General features: G+C 35.6%; 3 protein-coding genes across 19 annotated transcripts in view; 1 reads left to right on the top strand and 2 right to left on the bottom strand.

Moving 5' to 3' along the window:
- LOC131850278 (gastrula zinc finger protein XlCGF57.1-like) overlaps window positions 1-923 on the bottom strand; it is a 71,261-nt gene extending 70,338 nt beyond the window's left edge. For all 17 annotated transcript variants that reach the window (XM_059200473.1, XM_059200471.1, XM_059200476.1 and 14 more), the window contains exon 1: window positions 568-923. In XM_059200473.1, coding sequence (XP_059056456.1) covers window positions 568-720 — 153 coding nt within the window. In that variant the 5' untranslated portion in view covers window positions 721-923. The remainder of the gene's footprint in view (window positions 1-567) is intronic.
- Window positions 924-4,949: 4,026 nt separating this feature from the next.
- Window positions 4,950-13,554, bottom strand: LOC131850282 (zinc finger protein 260-like). Its single transcript, XM_059200491.1, has 8 exons — window positions 13,255-13,554; window positions 11,690-11,837; window positions 11,230-11,358; window positions 10,561-10,713; window positions 9,196-9,709; window positions 7,903-8,202; window positions 6,102-6,275; window positions 4,950-5,053 (listed from the first exon to the last, which is right to left on the bottom strand). Exons 1-8 carry the CDS (start codon window positions 13,408-13,410, stop codon window positions 4,972-4,974), a joined length of 1,656 nt encoding a protein of 551 aa, XP_059056474.1. The 5' UTR covers window positions 13,411-13,554; the 3' UTR covers window positions 4,950-4,971.
- A 404-nt stretch (window positions 13,555-13,958) lies between these two features.
- Window positions 13,959-20,427, top strand: LOC131850280 (PR domain zinc finger protein 5-like). Its single transcript, XM_059200489.1, has 5 exons — window positions 13,959-14,183; window positions 14,782-14,923; window positions 17,071-17,178; window positions 18,473-18,640; window positions 19,149-20,427. Exons 1-5 carry the CDS (start codon window positions 14,031-14,033, stop codon window positions 20,249-20,251), a joined length of 1,674 nt encoding a protein of 557 aa, XP_059056472.1. The 5' UTR covers window positions 13,959-14,030; the 3' UTR covers window positions 20,252-20,427.
- The last annotated feature ends 257 nt before the right edge of the window (window positions 20,428-20,684 follow it).

The following is a 20,684-nucleotide window of genomic DNA, read 5'->3' as shown; positions in this document are numbered from 1 at the left end:
GTAGGCGCAGGCGAGTGCATCATTCGTACCCGTGTAAGGTATGGAGTGACTGAAGTTCAACTCCTGATACGACTTTCGAGGGATTAAAATCTCAGACCGTAATTTGATTCCGGTTTTAATGGTTTCCCGGTTTTAGTGTATATCGTTAGCGCAAGCAAGTGCACCATTATCATCCATTAAGAAAAAAAACTATACCTTCCCCTCAATCATAGTCAATATTAATATTCTTGCTGAATTCTACATGGCATGCTAATTGGCCAGTCTTAATGATCATTCTAACATCTTCCGTTGGGGCACCGCCATACCTTTAAGTGAGTGCGCCATTCCACTATCATATATTTAAAATAAAACTAATAAAGTAGGTACGTTACTCGCGCAGGTCAAACAAAATAAAAAATGCATAAGACGCCGAAACAAAGTATTGATTTTATAAACCAACCGATTGAAATTGTGCATTCACTTGGTGGGTTTACCTCATAAATACATGTCAATTTGTCATGGTCGGATTATACACAATTAAATCCAAGAAAATGGACGCCACATCATGTTATTGCATATAATACTTACGCTGACGCTGAACGTCTCCGAAAGCATTTCAGAATAGACTTCCCGCTTCCCCATCCAAAAATATTCAGTAGAAATGTCTTTGTAACAACCTTCGGCGAGGCAACAACGACAAACCGTGGGGCCCGGCCGCCATTCCATTGTTTTAGCTGCCATTATCACTATACGGTTTTAATTTTCACAGAAAATATAACTACCATTATAATCTTATATTAGACACTTAGTTACAGTATTATGCAAGAACATTGCTTTAAAATTTATAAATCAAATTCATCACAGAAATAGCTAAACGCAATCCACGCCATTATCCATAACCCGCACCCCGCAACGTCTGCGGTGCGTCTGGCCTGAGTCTGGCCTTTTTTACAAGTGTAACCAGATATAATTCGGTGATTGTGCTAATTCTAAAATTAAATTAATGTTTCTTTTATTAGAACTAGTGATCGAAATTCGACCATTATGGTCGAAAATTGAAATTATTATTTTGAATTTTATTAAAGTTCTATTATAATAAGTGTCAGAAGCACTAGCAAGCGCACAGGCAATAAACAGAAGAGTACATATTCGTATGTGTCAGGTAATGGTTAGGTTAATGTATGTAATTTTTTTACCGATTTCATTTATTTTTTACACATCATTTTAAATAATGTTAGTATTCTGCACTCCTTTTCCTCGCAATTGTCATAAAAAGGGGTAAAGTTTTTGTTTTGCGTATTAATATATGGATATCGCTAATTTCAAAATTAATTTCATGGTTCTTTTATTTGGATCTTTTACTATCAAGAAAATATTATGATAATGACTGAAATGTAGCCCACTTTTATTTGATATGACAATAGGCTTTGTTTAGTTACATTAAATAATGAATATAACAAATAATATTTTGTTCATCGCTGCTGTCAATAGTATTTTTATTATTGACAGCAGTGACGACAAAAATCACTTTTATTATTTTTTAATTTAACTTCTAATTGTTTATCCAGTTAAGTTAATTTCTTTTAGATTTGGCAACCCAATTCTGCTCAGGAATTCTGATTTTGACATGTTGAGAAAATTTCTGTAATCTTTGATATTTGCCATTGTTTGTTTTTGTTACTTGATTTTTCTTATTATACATCCGATATGTTAAAATTAAAAAAACAACAACAAAAGGTTTTTTTGTTACCCCACTGACTTTTAATAAATCATGATTTAAAATATGGAAATTTAGATGATGGAAAATAAGCCTAATGTATCTTCGGGAAAAATGCCATAAATACCATGATATTTATTTGACAGAAGAATCTATGAAAAATTTGGGATATCACAGTCTCATTTTAAAAATATAAAACCGTTTTAAGTAGGGGCTACAAGAATTTTTTTTTTTTAACTCGCAGTTATTTTTTACCATTCTGTTAGACACAAAACAATGGAGTTTGTTCTGTACTAATAACCATGTACACCCAAACCATCTTTAAATAGACTTAAAAACTATCATGGCCTTATGTTTACCACCGTTAGTTATGGCAAAAAGATGTCAATTCGAAGACAGCGGGCCAAATAAATCCGAGACACGATGGTAGGCTCGCCCCTTGTTACTACATATAAACTTCTGTGTTCATTCTGGATTTAAATATATCCAAAAGTAGATAGGCCATGTCTAAAATTATAAATGACTAGCTGTACACGCGACTTCATCCGCGTGAAATTTAACTTTATTTTTCTAAAATAAAAAGTACGCAAAATTACTCCTTATTACATCAGCTATCTGTCAATAAGTCCCGTCAAAATTGGTCCAGTCATTTCAAAGATTAGCCGGAACAAACAGACAGAGAGACAAAAATGGTATAAAATGTTATTTTGGTGTATGTATGTATTCACATGCATGTAGTAAAAGACGCTTATTTCAATATTACAAACAGGCGCTCCAATTTTATTTATATGTATATATAATAATTCTGCACAACTCGCACAACGCCATCCCAAGCTAAGTGAAGCCTGTATTATGGGTACTATATAACTGATAGGATACACCATGTTTTGTAAATACATAACCAATAAAAACATTGTACTCCTGACTTGTTCGTGGAAACTCTTGTGCGTGGAAACAAACCCTCGACCATTGGGAAGTACTAAAGCACCGAGCTTCGGTAACTTATACAGCTTATCTATAAATCAAGTAGTCAATAATTGGCAGTGCCTCTGTCTACCCCATCTAGATTAGCAGTTATGATGTTATTTTAATAAACAACCTTATTGTGAGGGAAACTAATTTCTGATTGTTTTCTTCTTTTTTCATGGGTACCAGGTCCATTGGTGGCTGAGAGAAAACTCCCAGTTCCTGGGACTTGAGATCCGGGTGCAGGTTTAACTCCCCTTGCCGAGGTACGTCGACACTCACCTTCACCGCTCGTGTTTCTCTCCCTGCCTAGCAATTTTGGTAGGAGCCTGCTAGTGCAGCTTTAGATACACATTCTAGTATAGAACTTACTGCAGTTCAGACAGGATCTTAGAAAATTATAGAGATTTGCTGGTTTACCTACCTCTCCCTCCCACTTCGACTTTACATAGTATAAAACAAAGTCGCCGTTGCTGTCTGTTCCCTTGTATCTTTTAAATTACGCAACAGATTTTAATGCAGTGTTCAGCAATAGATAGAGTGATTAAAGAGGAAGGTTTATATGTATAGTCTAGAACTAGCTGAGAAATTTAAAGATTTGTAAATCATCTGTGGAAAGCCGGTACTGGTCGGTAGTTCACAATCATCATTACATAGTATAAAACAAAGTCGCTGTGGCTGTCTGTCTCTATGTATGTTTAAATCTTTAAAACTACGCAACGGATTTTGAAGCGGTTTTTTTAATAGATAGAATGATTCAAGATGAAGATTTATATATATAATACGTGAGTACGAGTAGCTAGTAGAACAATAAAATAAACAACAATAAATATGTATAATCTTTTATTATTATTATACATTAGATATCTATATATAACTATAGTATAAACATTATGTATGTACATTTATGAGTATTTTATGAATACCTATATACATGGGTTAATCCATAAGTTACTTTATGGGAAGGGAAGGGTGTGGTTAGCCATTGGTATTTTTTTATAGATGATAATGGAATGGCGCACCCGTCTGCTGAAGCGGTTTACGCTGGCGGGGCACCGATGGAGGATGATAGATGAGTATGAGGTCGGATCTGTTAACACATCGTGATAAATTTACCAGAAATTTGTCTTGATAGATATCGGGGGGAATATCACTTGCATGGTATGTTGTTAGCAATGGAGTCAACAGGGCACATTACTGTTTTTCTCCCACTGGTGGTATTAGATGCTATTATTTAAATAAGTAACTAAGGAGAAATCATTTCTTTCATAATTATAATATAAACTGCAAGGGATTAATGATTAATGTATAAATAAATAAACAACCCTGGACAATTAATACAGCGCCATCTAGTCCCACAGTACGCAGAGCTTGTTATGGGTACTAGACAACGATATCAATACTTACATTTTTATTTAAATAATAATAATCTCAGGACAATTCACACAGCGCCATCTAGACCCAAATTAAGCTAGTTGAAGCTTGTGTTATGGGTACTACATAACTGATACATATATGTAGATTTTTTTTTTGTAAATACATACATATTATACATAGAAAACACCCAGACCGATACAAACAACCATACTCATAAATACAAATGTCTGCCCCGTGCTAAGAATCCAACCCGTTACCATCGGAATTAAAACGATGTGCTAAACCGCTAGAGCACCGAGGCTGTTAACTGTCAATCAAGATGGCGACATATTGTCTTATAGAACCTGCAAAATGGCGGCTTCAAATATGATTGTACAGAAATATAAATAATCATTGTAGAAATACATTTTATTAGACTTTTTTTTTATTTTATCACGCAATCTGAATCTCAATCACAAGAATAACGTTTGAATGAAGTATTCAGATAGAATATATTATATATTAGCTGTGCCCACGCTTCGTCCGCGTGGAATAGTGACCCGTGTGGAATAGTGATGAGTGGATAGCATTTTTTAAAGTAATCTTAACTTTTGACGAATGAAATAAACAGAACAATGATCCAAATGGATAAAAAATATCATTAAATCCAATCCAAAAAAGCCTAAAAAATAAGTTAATCTTCTAACTTTAAAAATGGCCATACTTAAGTACAACCTGTGATCTCCCCTTTCAACCCTTTTTCGCATTAAATAGTAGCTTATGTTATTTCTCAGGGTCTAGACTATCTGTATAGCAAATATTTAAAATCGGTTCAGTAGTAGCGTGAAAGCGCGACGGACAGACAGAGTAACTTTCGCATTTATAATATTAGTAAGAATTTAGAGATTATATAATGTAGATTATAATAGCCACAAACGTTGAGTTCTGTTGTCTTATCCATATTCAGGATGTTGACTCTTCATATGCCCCTTCAAGCTACAGTTCTGGATGAACGCCTGGCCGCAAATATGACACCTGAAAAAAAGTAATATTTAGGCGCGAAAATGTTTTTTCTTTTTTTGACAAAAGTCTTGCGTTGCCTGTTTAAAATATCGTTAGGAATAAATGCAAATTGTAATGGCAACACCATATTTTTGCTATGCTGTGCTGTGCTGATACTCGAAGGCGGTTTAAATAATTCAATCATTACATAGTATAAAACAAAATCGGTGTTGCTGTCTGTCCTTATGTATGCTTAAATATTTAAAACTACGCAACGGATTTAGAAGAGGTTTTTCTTAAGATAGTGATTCAAGAGGAAGTTGTATATATATATATAATACATGTACACCCGTGCGAAGCCGGGGCGAGTAGCTAGTAAAATTATATAATATATTTGCTGGATATAAATATAGAGTATACAAAATAATATACCACATAACATTTTATAACATGTAACATTATTTGAAAATTTGACATTTACACCTGTCAATTTCGTTTCCGAGATTAAAAAACAGACTATAGTAAAAAAAAAAGCAAAAAATATATATACATATATAAACAAATAATAAAAATTATCCCCAAGTGTTATTAGTGGGCACTACTTTTGCAAGTTAAGTTCTTAATTTTATACTCGCCTTAAGAGGCTTCAATCCACTCGAAGGTTGTTGATGGAGTTGATGCAGGGGTAAAGGAGTACGGGCCTGAGGTGTGACCGCGGGGGCAGTCGCATCTCCAAGGAAAGCCTGAGAAGGTGGCGCGCGTATCCCCGCGTGCCTTCCCAAGCGAGGTGGGGTGGGCCCCCAAAATAAAAGCGAAAGGGCTCGCAAACTAAAGCGGGCCGACGCCGCCAGAGTTGCGGTGGACTGACATTCGATTCCGCGACTCCGGCTATAGGCGTTTCGTCGGGATATCTTGCAGTTTTTAATGAGTAGGAGTCTCACAGTACCCGGCCGGCGGGTCTCCATGACGGATTTTCTCCAAGTAAGAAAAAATGATGAAGGAGTTCGCCTCGAGGCCCCAAACTTTCCTCTAGAGAGGTGCGGATGACCAGTCAGTCACACAATAGTATATAAATAAACACCTGTATCTCCTGTCGTTGGTGTGTATCCTCATATGATCCTTCAGCGTCTTCAGTCTTGGGTACGACTTCTCACAAACTTTACACTTATAATTCCTTTCACCCGTATGCGTTGGCATGTGATTGTTTAATGCGAAACGCGTGAAGAACTTCTGACCGCAACACTGGCACTCATATCTGTAATAAATAATAATTATCAGGGATGTTAGAGAGGTCCGTAACCGTAACCGAATCCGAAATATCGGATAGAGGCGGAGCCTAATTGAAAAAGAAAGAAAGAAAGAAAGAAAGAAAGAAAGAAAGAAAGAAAGAAAGAAAGAAAGAAAGAAAGAAAGAAAGAAAGAAAGAAAGAAAGAAAGAAAGAAAGAAAGAAAAATATCTTATTCAGTGCAGACACGTTATATAACCATTTTATTAGCTATTTGTATTTTCCTTTTGAAATTCCTTAAAAAATTAATATCCGTAACCGAAATTATCCGAAACTAACGGACAATCCTAAATAATTTCACATCCGCATCCGTATCCGTATCACTCTTCTGTCGTTATCACTGTCACATTACTAGTAGGTAACATTCCTATGCGTGTGTCACAGTTACTGCTGCTGCTTGCATTTTGTGTTGTGTATCTATTTGTTGCATGTTGTTATGTATGTAGTATGTATATATATATTTATATATATAATATTTATATTAGTGTATACAGTTTATATAATAATAATAATAATCATCTCAGGACAATTTACACAGCGCCATCTAGACCCAAATTAAGCTAGCTAAAGCTTGTGTTATGAGTACTAGATAACTGATACAAATACATAGTTTTTTTTTTCTTAAATACATACATATTATACATAGAAAATACCCAGACCGATACAATTCATGAAGACAAATGTTTGTGCCGTGCGAGGAATCCAACCCGCAACCATCGGACGTAAAGCGGCATACTCCTCCGAAACGGCTTGACCGATTCTCATGAAATTTTGTGAGCGTATTGAGTAGGTCTGAGAATCGGCCAACATCTATTTTTCATCCCCCTAAATGTTAGGGGTAGTTCACCCCTATTTTTTTTTTATTTTAAGGCAAAACAACGTTTGCCGGGACAGCTAGTATATAAATAAATAAAATAAATAAGCAGAGCTTGTGTTGTGAGTACTAGACAACTGATATAAATACGGGGACTCCTCGACTTAGGTCGTTTCAAGTTACGTCGAAAATGTTTTGACACTATTGCTCAAACATACGTCAATTATTTCGATTTCCGGCAAAGAACTCACTTATCGCAAGGTCAATGTCCGTGGGGCCGGCGAGGCGCGGTGTCCGCGAGCGGGGTTTACTCCACAAATGCTTGTTCAGTTAGTTATAGGGGGTCAGCAGCCTCGAGGGAAACCAGTGTTGTGCTAAACTGGTCTATATTACCACTCAATCAGATGAGATTTTAACTCTAACCCAAGTCATGATCATATAGTAAAACCATATACACAAGTGTTTTCGGTTAGTTTGGATCCTAACCCTAGAGTTTTAATCTATATATATAAATAAAATTGTAGTGTCTGTTTGTAATATTGAAATAACCGTTTACTACATGCATATGAATATAAATACGGTACATACACCAAAATAACATTTTTTACAATTTTTGTCTGTCTGTCTGTTTGTTTCGGCTCATCTCTGAAATGGCTGTGCCAATTTTTACGGGACTTTTTTTGGCAGGTAGCTGATGTAATAGAGTCATTTAGGCTACTTTTATTTTAGAAAAATAAGGTTAATTTCCACGCAGACAAAGTCGCGGGTACAGCTAGTCTTACCTATAATCCTTCAGATGATCCTTCCGCCTATGTATAGTCAATGTCCTTCTCGTATCGCAGACTTTATCACACATACTGCATGGAAAACTCAGCGGTTCCTCCCCATGGACTTCCACCAGGTGCTTCAGCTTCTGAGGGTACGACATGAGCTTCATGTCACACTTGGGGCAGTACACCCGGCCCCGCTTGTTGTGTACCCTGTCTATGTGTAGGTCCCGGTTGTATTGTGCTTTGAATATTTTCCCGCAAGTCTCACATGGGAAGTCACCGACATCGTGCCTTTGTTGGTGCATGACGAACCTAGAAAATGTTTTTAAGATTTTTTTTCTATGTCCATCTTGCTATGAAAAATATATACAAACTTAAATACTTACTAAAATATATACTATATACATAAGTAAATTACTGTAATATATAAAATTCTCGTGTTACACGTTTTTATGCCCCTAAGTGTTAAGGGTGACTCACCCCAAAAAAATATTTTTTATTTGGTCGACAATTTTAATTTTTTTATTATGTGACATTAAAAATACATACAGCCTTAAATTTTCACACCTCTACCAACAACCCCGTTGGTAGAAGAAGGGTTTAAGGGTTTAGAAGGGGTTTTAATAGTGATATTGTCTTATACGGCTAAACAATGTTTACTTTTATTATTTATTTGTGATATGATGTGATAACCCTTTCGGTTATTAATTCTTAAACAATTGGAGATAGCTGTATTTTTGTTCATGAGCATTTATCATATTTTAATTTTAAATGTAATAATAGATTAAAAAGCCAACTGGCCCTACCAGAACCTAAAATAGAAATGTTTAGGGCGAGTCCGTATTACCGATCCATTGTAATATATAATAAAATCCCGGAAACCATAAAACAAGAAGATAAAATTTATTTATTTAAAAAAAGGCTTAAAGAACTACTGACCCACAAAGCTTACTATACAGTAAAATAATTTATCTATGTATAATATGTGTGTTTTTACGAAAAAAAAAATCTATGTATTTGTATCAGTTGTCTAGGACCCATAACTCAAGCCTTAGCTAGCGTAACTTGGGTCTAGATCGCGCTGTGTGAATTGTCAAAAAAAAAGTATTTTATGTATATCGTATCTTTATGTATGTATTTATATAGTGTAATATATCTATTATATGTATGTATTTTAATACTATATTATTATGTATTAATATGTATATAAGTAGGCCACAGTATTCATAGTTTCAGTTATTGCCAACCTGTCACTTACACCCAGTACAAAGAAATTATTGATATTAATATCAGTAACTAACTCACCTTGCTTTATCAACGAAACCCAAACCGCATGTTTCACACACATAATTACTGAAATGTTCGTTCATATGTTTGTTCAACGCATGAAAATAGGGAAACAATACGTCACACAGCGCGCACTTCATTTCGTGTTTCGTCAAACGGAACGGCAATATAGAATCTTTATGATTATAATAATACTTCTTCCTATGAACACTCGTTATATGTTTTTTAAAATCTTCGAGATTATCGATTCCCGCGCCGCACAGTCGACAATCGATTCTTGTTAAATCGAGTTTTATCACATTCTTCGTTTCTGTCACTTTGAACTTTTTGGGATGGTGCAAGCTTTCTGTGTGCTGCCTCAACAGCAGTGGGTCTTGGAAATTCTCGCCGCAGTAGTAACATAGCAAATGATTGTGGCGACACTTGAACGGGCAAACGTACGAGAATTCCACTATGGTGAGAATGTTGGTTTCTCTTATGTAGGCCGGGTCACGTTCTCGCATCATTTGCTGTAGTTTCGACATTGGCAACTCTGGAAATAAAAAGAACAATATATATTCTCAGATCAACTGTCAGTACAAGTTGTAAATTTGTTAAAATTTCTCGGGAAAGTTATCGGGTTTAGTGGTATACTGATTAAGAACTCCGCCGTACTTTCAATGGTCGCGGATTCAATTCCTCACACAGTACATTTTGCATTCATGAGTATGATTGAATGTTCGATACATACAATCATTATGAGTGTATTTTACAAAAGTTATGTATGATATAAGCTATGAGAGTGAAGCTTTCTGGTACATGTATCTTTATGCTTAAAAGGAGTCCACAACAACGGGACAGACTATAGTAATTTTTTTTTTTATAGCACAAGGGACAAACGAGCATGCGGCTTACCTGATGGTAATTACCGCCGCCCATCAACACCCGCAACACCACGGGAATTGCAAGTGCGTTGTCGGCTTTTCAAAAAGGAATAAGCTCTTTTCTTGAAGAATTCAATATCGTATCGGTTCGGAAATACCATTGCTGGAACGAGATTCCACAATGGTTGTGCGTGGCAAAAAGTTTCTAGAACACCGCACTGTGGAGGACCGCCGTTCATCCAGTGATCAGGATGGTACTTTAGTTTCTGGCTGGTGGTACAGTGGTGAAATTCAGCAGCCGGTATTAATCCGAACAATTCCTCAGAACACTCTCCGTGATTATGCAGTAGCAAATGCATTGTAGGTTCACTTCTTACCTTGTCGAATACGAAATTCCTAGCCATATCGCTTTTACCACAACCGTTATTGTGAGTGCAACTCTTGAAACCAACGGTTGACAATGTCTCTGATTAATCCAAATAAGATATATATTTTTGTGTAAATTATAAAATCTACTTACTCTTCATCATCATGGCCGAAGTTCGCACGCGCTGCCTCTTCAGCTCCAATCTCTTGAGGCTGGCTGAATCCTTCTTGATGCACTGCAGCGGCAAATCATCTGAATTAGTATCGTCATTGCAGGTTTCTGACTTGATCAGCTCGTCATCTCCATCTAAAATTACGACGAGTGTTTATGTAATTTAGTGGCCTCAGTAGCGGTTTGCGATGGTCCGGTGGTGGTTCCGATGGTCGCGGGCTCGATTCCTCGCACGGCACAAATATTTGAGTTCATGAGTACGATTATTTATACAGGTTTGGGTGTTTTCTGTACATCATATACTAGTTGACCCGCGCAACTTCACCTACATTTCATTTCCCCACCTTTTGCAATATTTTTATTTCAGCTCCGCTCGTTTTGGTCGTAGCGTAATGTTATATAACTTATAGCCTTCCTCGGCTAATGGACATAGTATAAAACAAAGTCACTCTCAATGTCTGTCCGTCCCTATGTATGCTTTAATCTTTGAAACTACGCAACGGATTTTGAAGCAGTTTTTTTAGATAGAGTGATTCAAGAGGAAAGTTTATATGTATAATACACGTACACCCATGTGAAGCCGAAGCGAGTAACTAGTTAATTATAAACAAAAAACATCACTTTAATACAGGATTAAAGTGTCATACTAACAGTCACCAGTGTCCGCCAGCGCGTCCCCGCTCAGGGAGCCAACATCGCTCTCCCGGTCTTGAGGTTCAGTCTTCACCTCATCCATCTCCACCTTGGGTATGCATATTATACGCTCCTCTATCTGACGCTCTGTGAAAAGGAAATCAATAGAATTTTGCAGTTTTTTTTTATCAATAATAATGGAATAATGCATCTGAATAATAGAAATAATAGAAATAGAAATAATCTTTATTCAAATAAACCCATTACAAGCACTTTTGAATAGTCATATTTTGATTCTACCACTCATTCAGAATGCAGATTAATCACAAGAAGAACGAGAATAATTAAAAAAAATATATTAATAAATTGCATCAATTTCATAGAATAGACATAATTTCAAATTATATCATATTGAATATATGATATAACTTAAAAACATTAAATTGTAAATACAATTAAAACTACTTTTTAACAATACCTTCATTATCAATATCATACATCTTCATCTGTATGAACGCCTCCTCACACTGTAGAACCTGTTGACGGAAACCAACTGCCTCCCGGAGCCTCAGCACGCATGTAGCACACACCAGCCTCTCAGACGGCTTCCCATCTAAATGGGATAGCTGTAATTATATTGTAAATTATGATTAAAACATTTCTAAACAGTAACTGACAAACACAATCACAAACCAAACTGACAGATGCAGTCGAAACCATTAAGAAACTAAAATGCAAATCCAGGACATGCAATAAGAAGTAAGAAAGAGAAATGGACTAAGGATGTTATAGATTGGTATACAAGAGAACAAAAAAGAAAACGAGGATGACAGAAAAAGAGATGGGAGGATGATATAAGGGCAGTGGCGGGACCAACATGGAGAAGGAAGTCATTGGACAGAGGAGCCTGGAGTCTTTTGGAGGAGGCCTATGTCTTGGGACAAGCTGATGATTGTCAGCACAAAGGCTATAAATAAAATAAAATACAGTAACTGGCTGGCCTGCACAACTTTCTGTATGTAACATCTTCCGCATTTGTGCAACATTTTTAATCAAAGCTCCTCTCCTAACTGGCCTAGTACAAGGCACCATTCCTCCTAGGGGGGAAGGGGATTGTTAGTAATGTGGACTCATAACCCATTACTAGCAATGTACCATGTCAGGTTGACCTCCACGCGGTTCCCCCTGGAAACCATTGTGATAAATTTCTGATGAATTTGTCACAATGGGGTAACTGACCTGACCTCATAAACCGTTAGTGCAGGCAGGTGCACCATTCCATTATCTTATATATAAAATTCTCATGTCACAGTTTTCGTTCCCATACTCCTCCGAAATGGCTTGACCAGTTCTCATGAAATTTTGTAAGCGTATTGAATAGGTCTAAGAATCGGGCAACATCTATTTTCATGCCCCTAAATGTTAGGGGTAGTCCATCCCTAAATTTTTCTTTTATTTAAGGCAAAACAATGTTTGCTGTGACAGCTAGTCATTCATAAAAAAAAAGGTATCATTCCATTATCATCCATTTACAAAACTGATAGATAGATAATACTGTGGACTAATAACCCTATTGCTAACAATATAGCATATCAGATTGACCTCCATGGGTTTCCGAGTGGAAACCATCATGACAAAAGGTGAAGAAAATGTTGAGATGGGCTAACTGCTCAGGTTCAGATCAACATGAGCAGTGTTAGAATGAGGTTTGCAATCAATGTCTAGACTAGTTGGTATAGCAGATGAAGTATGTTTGAATATTTGAAAAGAGTGTCTTTTGTCATCTTTAGTCACTCTGTTAAAGTGAGAAGTTCAGAGGTAACTTCCCTCACAAGCACTTAGGATGTTAAGATTATTATCCTCCATTGGTGTCCTGCCAGCGTAAACCGTTACCGCACCATTCCATTATCATCCATAAAAAAAATATACCATACGTAATGTAAGCATATAAGTTTTTAGTTCACCCCAACATATAAAGTTGACAATGTTTCGGATTACCCCATTTAAAATAATAGTCTTAATGGTGAAAGTTTAAAAACTTACCAGTAGCCCAAAGCAGTCCATCATCATATCCGAATAGACTTCCTTTTTGCCGCTGTTCTCGTATTCTACATTCAAAACGCGACATTTCTTCATGGTCCCACAACATCGGCATAAGCCCGGGTCGTATATTGGACCTTTACCCTTTATTGCACTCATTTTAATAAAATAATGCAGTATAATAAAAAGAACAAATATAGAATTACATTTTTAAATAAATTTCGTTTTCTACGAACGATAAGGGAAAGTAAGAAAATTAAGTAAAATAGTAAATAAATCAATTTTAATTCGTCAGTCACTCAAACTATCTTCAATGACATGACAGATACAGACTAATCGACTTGACGTTAGTATAATTTTATTTCAAGTTCACTGCCATCTATCGTAAAGTAGCTGTTATGTTATCATGTTGTTTATAGCAAGTTGTATAGCTTTTATTTACTTTTATATATTTATTCAACCATTGATAATACAATTAAATGTAAAAATTCGATAATACACATAAAAAACGTGCTTTTACCAACTTAAGTTAATTATTTAAGTTCAAATTTCCATATTATCAAATTTATTTAACGCCATCTCTTGTGGAATAGATTATATAGTGTAAGAAAATTATTGTTTGTTGCCAAAATAAAAAGAACAATGTATTGATGTCAGATTCTACAATATTTATAGAGAAGAAAACATATTGGCACAGAGTACTTTGTTACATCAACATTCAACACCGATAAATTTGTAATGATGAAATTGTGATCAAATTATATTTTCTCAATTAGAAAATGAGTGGAAATAAAAATAAACCAGTGATAGACGCGGGCCTATGTCGGTGTTGTGGTGCTACAAAGAAATGTCGCTTATTAAACGTGGAATATGAGTGGCAAGGCAAAAGAGAAGTGTACTCAGAAATGTTTGTGGATTGTTTTGGTTTGATGGTGAGTTAAAATCTTTTTTCATATATTACTAGTTGTGGCCGCGACTTCCTTCGCCTGTGACGTTGACCAAATAAAGAAAACATTATATTTTATTTCAAAAAGGCCAAAAAAAAAATTATTATTTTTTCATCTTCCCTTTCAACCCCTTACAACGCTTTTTCTCATTAAAAAGTAGCCTATGTCCTTTCTCAGATTCTAAACTAACAACTGTACCAAATTTCGTTTAAATTGTTTCAGTAGTTTTGACGAGACAGACAAACAGACAGACTTACTTTAACATTTAAAATATTAATAACAATTATTTTTATTATTATTTAGATATCTTTATTTCTAATCTTTATTCAAATAAACTCAGTACAAGCAGTTTTGAATAGTCATATTTTTGATTCTACCACTCATTCGGAATGCAGTTTCATCACAAGAAGAATGAGCAATAAACTTATGAGTTCCTTTTTTGAATAAAGGTTTTTTTTTAAATAAATAATTACAGTATAACAAGTAAGAGGCATTCGATAATCAACATAGAAACTGCTACACACTCGTCCATAGTTTGTTTGTTGCTCATTGTGATCAGATAATAATAATATTATTACTACAGCTGTCCCATTTAGAAGTGGAACAAATGGACCGGCTCATATGTGCGACCTGCGTGACGCGGCTACGAGAGGCATGCTCTTTCAGACACCAAGTGCTGGTCTGTGAACAAAAACTACTGCAATCTAAGATACAAGTCCATGAAGGTATATTGATATTATTTTTACTGAGTTACACTTTGAACAAAGTCATCTGCATGTGGATATAATTGAAATGGTGCCAACACTTTCCATCTGGTGAAGGAAAGTGTTGGATAGTAGAACATGGAGGTTATTGGAGGAGGCAGTGGAATTGCTTTAAGAAAAACATCATTAACTTCACTATAAATATCATTAACTTGGCTATGAAGGCTAATAATAAAAATATACAAAATGCTCGTGTCACAGGTTCCTTGTTTATACTCCTCCGAAGCAGCTTGACCGATTTTAATGTAATTTTATATGTATATTCATATATATTATTATATATTATATATTATGATATTTGTTACATATTATATATTTGTATAGTATGAGAATAGGTTTATACCAAATTTTTTTTACTCCTATATGTTAAGGGTGGCTCAACCCAAAAAAAATTTTAATTTATTCGACAATTTTTTTATTTTCTTTTTTATTATTAAGCATTAAAATACATACAACCTTAAATTTTCAGGCTTCTATCACCAACCCTATTTTTTAAAAAGCAATATAAATTTATATGGCAAATAAACGTATGTCGGGACAGTGAACCGTTAGCACAGGCGGCACCATTCCATATTAGGCCCATGCTCCGTCAGCTTGTTCGCTATTATTTTACAATTATATATACATATATTGCGGCTCACCTGATGGTAAGTGATTACCTCCGCCCAAGTGCACCCGCAACACCAGGCGAATTGCCAGTGCGTTGTCGGCCTATAAAAAGGAATAAGCTCTTTCCTTGAAGGTTTTAATATCGTATCGGTTCTCTATCAGTTGATATAGCTGTGTCTCGGTCTTCCCCTTGCGCTCTATATTATTCGATTGTTTAAAAAAAAAGTACCTGGTGCCACTGACGCGGTACTAATCATCCGGGGCATTCACCACCAGCATGGAGACCCACTGCCGATGTTATAACAAAAGACGGCGACTTTTCGACGGCCTCTGTGGTGTAGCGGTTTAGCACACTGCTTTATTTCCAATGGTCACGGGTTAGATTCTTCGCACAGTGCAAACATTTGTATTCATGAGTATGATTGTTTATCGGTCTGGGTGTTTATGGATATTATATATGTTTTTAGAAATAATAAATATTTCTAAAACCATATATAATATAACAAACATACATAATAAAAATATCTAGTATGTCAAAAAGAATAGCGTCTCTTTATACATTTTTTTTTTTTTTTGTATTCAAAAGTATTTAACTTTTTTTTTTTTGTATTCCTTTATGTACACAACTGCAGATGTACAAAAAATGTTTACAGAATGTTGGAGGGAACTGGCTTTCGTGACACAGGTTTCACCTAAATCGAAAGCCAGGGCTAACTATATTTAATTGTACCGTGCATTTATGAATAAAGTTTATTATTATTATTATTATTATTATTATAATATATAACACAAGCTCTGCTTATCGATAGACTAGATGGAGCTGTGTTTATTGTCCAGGGTTATTACTTACTGGCTGTGCCCGCGACTTCGTTCGCGTGTTACAGTGACCTTCTCCAAATAAAGAAAAAATATTCAATAATCTAACACAAAAAATCCAAAGAAAAAAGTTTCATCGTCCCAACTTCAAAAATGACTATTCTTCCATACAAACTTCCATCACCCCTTTCAACCATATTACAACCCTTTTTTGGCAGTAAAAAGTAGCCTATATCCTTTCTTAGAGTCCCGACTATCTGTGTACCAAATTTTTATTTAAATCGGTTCAGTAGTTTTGACGTGAAGCGAGACAGACAGATTTACTTTTGCATTTATATGAAAGACAAGCTGTTCCCGCGACTTCGTCCGCGTGGAATTTAACTTTATTTTTCTAAAATAAAAGTAGCCTAAGTTACTCCTTATAAATCAGCTACCTGCCAAAAAAGTACCGTCAAAATCGGTCCAGCCATTTCAGAGATTAGCCGGAACAAACAGACCGACAGACAGACGGAGAAAAATGATGAAAATTGTTATTTTGGTATATGTACCGTATATATATATATGAATATATATACATATATATAGCATTCAAATGCATGTAGTAAAAAACGGTTATTTCAGTATTACAAACAGACACTCCAATTTTATTTATATGTATAGATAATGTATCTCTTAAATTTCAGATAGCACCTCCTCTGATGTGAAAGTGGAGGTGGTGGTGAAACCGGAGAATGACGACAGTCATATGTATAGTGATGATGAAAGGGATCTTGAGCCACTCAGCGATAATGGTAACATTATAATTATAATATAAATACTAGATTTAAAAACAAACTTGTTGTCCTCAAGTATCGTTTAAAAAAAGGCAATACGGAACTTTTTTTTTTCTATCTGCTATCAGCCTATAGCTATAATCAGATTTTTTGATGTTATCATTTACTTTCTTTAGATGTTGGCAAGGCGAGCCCTTTTTAATCTAGATGAACAGTTATTTATATCCAGTAGTTTTGAAGCTAACTGGTTCTTTATCCAGCTAATCTGTGTTTATATCTTCCACAGGCTTTCTGTATCTCTTCTTTTACAGTCTTACAATACTTCTTTTGCGTTGGAATTTCTAGATATGTATGCAAATCGGAACTTATGGGAATAGGTATATAAAAAAAAAGAGCAACACACAAGTTCCTTGCTCATTCTTCTTGTGATGAATCTGCATTCCGAATGAGCGGTAGAATCAAAATATGACTATTCAAAAGTGCTTGTAATGAGTTTATTTGAATAAAGATTATTTTTATTTCTATTTACCATAAGATACCAGAGGATATATTGGAATTACTCTTAAATAAATTCAAAACATCTGTTAAATCATATTTACTGAGCAAAGCCTATTACTCACTAAACGATTACTTGAATGACGAGCGTGCATGGCAATAGTTGTTCATGCACGGGATTTTCAATATTAGATATACATAGACACCTACATAAATGTACATTGTAAATAAACTGGCATTTAAAAAAAACGTAAAAAAAGTTCTTCTTCTGAATGGACGGACGGTACGGAAAAAAATATCCACTACGATCGGTCCTGCGCTCCTCGCATCCAACGTCTTCCAGCGATCTCGACCAGAGTTCTTCACACACGCGAGGATTTTACTGCTCCAAATGCCATCTGTCCTACGAGCTATGTGCCCTGTCCATTGCCACTTCAGTTTTGCAATGCTTCGGGCTATGTCGGTCACTCTGGTTCTTCTGCGGAAAGAACTATGACTGTTCCCGCGACTTCGTCCGCGTGGAATTTAACGATTTGTTTCTAAAATAAAATATTTTTTCTAAAATAAAAGTAGCCCAAGTTACTCATTATTACATTAGCTACCTGGCAAAAAAAGTCCCGTCAAAATCGGTCCAGCCATTTCAGAGACTACCCGGAACAAACAGACAGACGGACAAAAATGGTAAAAAATGTGATTTTGGTAATATAAATACGGTATATTTATATTTATATGCATGTAGTAAAAAACGGTTATTTCAATATTACAAACAGACACTCCAATTTCATTTATATTAATAGATTTTATTTAATCATTACAGAAAGTCAAATTAAAAATGAATTGCTGACAGAAAGACAACAAGATGGAGTAGATGTTGAAAACACATTGAATAAAACGGTACCTGATGTGGAACATTTGAAAGCTAAACGGGACATGTTGGCTAAATTGAAGAAAATGAAGGACAAGTTAAAAGTTATACAGAAAAAAGGTAATTGAAAATAATAATAGCCCTGGAGAATTCACACAGTAAGCACACGGTAAGCAGAGCCTGTGCTAGACAACTGATATAAATACATATATTTGGTTTATACATACATAATATGCATACATTTTTTTTCGGACTGCTCTAATGCTGTTGGCCGCAGCTGGCCTTTACAGCTTCACCGGACGATAGGGGGCGAGTGCAAATGGCACCAAGGTCAACTCCCCCCTGACGGATACGACTTTAGTCTGATACCACTAGGGTTTCGAACCTCGGCTCAGGCCGTCGTAATATCGATCCCCGTTTGAATTGGACGTGGGATCTATCGGAGGGGAATATACATAGAAAATACCCACACCGTTACAAATAATCATACTCAGAAATAAAAATGTTTGCACCATATGTAGAATCGAACCTTGGACCATAAGAAGCGGTATGTTAAACCGCTAGACCAACAAAGTCAACATTATTTTCCTACTAATCTGTATATTACATTTATGATTTCGTTTTTCAGATAAAACAAATAATTTAACTCAACAACCATTAGTCACATCCAACAAATTCACAGACAAAGAATTTAACACGTACCACAACACGCTCACTATAATCGAGAACTCCTACGTCTGTCCATTTTTCACCATCTTCAGCGATTATCACTGCATCTACTGCAGAGAACTGTTCACGGAACCCGACAAACTAATCGACCACACGATGACCCACGACCCCAGAGACTACAAAGACGTAGCCATCGAGAAGAAGATCCCTTTAATCGATATAACCAGAGTCGACTGTCGATTATGCGCCGCTAGAATCGACGACATCGAAACACTGAAAATTCACATCACTACGGTACACAATAAAGTGATATACGATGAAATTGATACCGAATTTCTGAAGTTTCGCCTCAAACCGGGGAAAGTGAGCTGTGTGGAGTGTGGCAACACTTTTAGCTTCTTCCACGCGTTGAAACGACACATGGCCGAGCATTTTGGCAGCCATATTTGTGACGTATGCGGCGCCCACTACTTCGATCAGCACGGCCTATCCAATCATATGAAGACTCACGCCCAGAAACCGGAAGAAACATACGTTTGCAAACACTGCAGCAAGAATTTCAAGTCTAAACATGGTCTTTATTACCACATGACGCACAGGCATAGTACTGTGCCATCGTATCCTTGTTACAAGTGTGATGAAGTGTTATTCTCATATTATAAAAGATATAAACACATGATGGATGTTCATGGTGAACATAGATCGTTTCCATGTGAGAATTGTGATAAAGTATACAATAACAGGAAGACTTTAAGAGAACATAACAAGAAGAACCATTTGAGGATACTAAAACATGAGTGTACGGTTTGTGATAAGAAGTTCTATCTGCCATCAGCTCTGAAAGACCATATGATGTCTCACACAGGAGAGAGGAATTACCGCTGTGAATATTGCGCGAAGACTTACCCTCGACTGCGGGCGTTGAAAGTACATCTACAATCCCATGAGAACGCAAAGAGATATAAGTGTGCGTTATGTAATAATGCGTATACGCAGGCGAATAATCTGAAGACGCATATGCGTACTAAACATCAGGGTTTTGAGGTCAAAGATGATGATTGAAAGTACAAACTAATTTGTAACAAAGATGTACAGGTTTTGTCAAATGGAAGAGGAAACTACACAGTATGTGTCGGCTAATTTTATGAAAATTGGTAATCTTTATTCGAAGAATAGAAAAACAATAACAGCATTGCATATATTGCAGAGTCGTTACATTCTTAAATCTATTTTCTCAAGATGAGCGTGTATCTAACGTGACCATTTATTCTTCTACTCGAAACAGGATATCGGTTTATTTAGGTCAATTAACAGATAGTCAATGAAAAAACTCTTTTTTAATATTATCTATTCAGAAAATGTTAGCTTAAGTGTTACGAATTAAATAATATACCCGATAAATATAATTAAACATTTTGTTTAGTCATATTTATATTTATTTGATAAAGATTAAATGTTTAGTTATATTTATATATTTATCGAAGGAACAAATTTG

This window comes from Achroia grisella, unplaced genomic scaffold, assembly GCF_030625045.1.
Source record: "Achroia grisella isolate CSIRO2021 unplaced genomic scaffold, CSIRO_AGI_Agris_v1 utg719, whole genome shotgun sequence".
NCBI classification, from domain to species: domain Eukaryota; kingdom Metazoa; phylum Arthropoda; class Insecta; order Lepidoptera; family Pyralidae; genus Achroia; species Achroia grisella.
The sequence above is the reverse complement of the archived record's forward strand: the minus strand, read 5'-3'. Positions and strand labels throughout refer to the sequence as shown.

What these genes read in the sequence shown, in the direction of transcription:
- LOC131850282 (XM_059200491.1), bottom strand. Translation starts at nt 13,410, where the DNA reads ATGAGTGCAATAAAGGGTAAAGGTCCAATATACGACCCGGGCTTATGC. An exon ending in TGGACTGCTTTGGGCTACTG is followed by an intron (nt 11,838 to 13,254) that starts GTAAGTTTTTAA and finishes ATATAATTACAG; the next exon opens with CTATCCCATTTAGATGGGAA. An exon ending in GCTGGCGGACACTGGTGACT is followed by an intron (nt 10,714 to 11,229) that starts GTTAGTATGACA and finishes TCGTAATTTTAG; the next exon opens with ATGGAGATGACGAGCTGATC.
- LOC131850280 (XM_059200489.1), top strand. Translation starts at nt 14,031, where the DNA reads ATGAGTGGAAATAAAAATAAACCAGTGATAGACGCGGGCCTATGTCGG. An exon ending in TAAGATACAAGTCCATGAAG is followed by an intron (nt 14,924 to 17,070) that starts GTATATTGATAT and finishes CTTAAATTTCAG; the next exon opens with ATAGCACCTCCTCTGATGTG. An exon ending in AAAAGTTATACAGAAAAAAG is followed by an intron (nt 18,641 to 19,148) that starts GTAATTGAAAAT and finishes TTCGTTTTTCAG; the next exon opens with ATAAAACAAATAATTTAACT.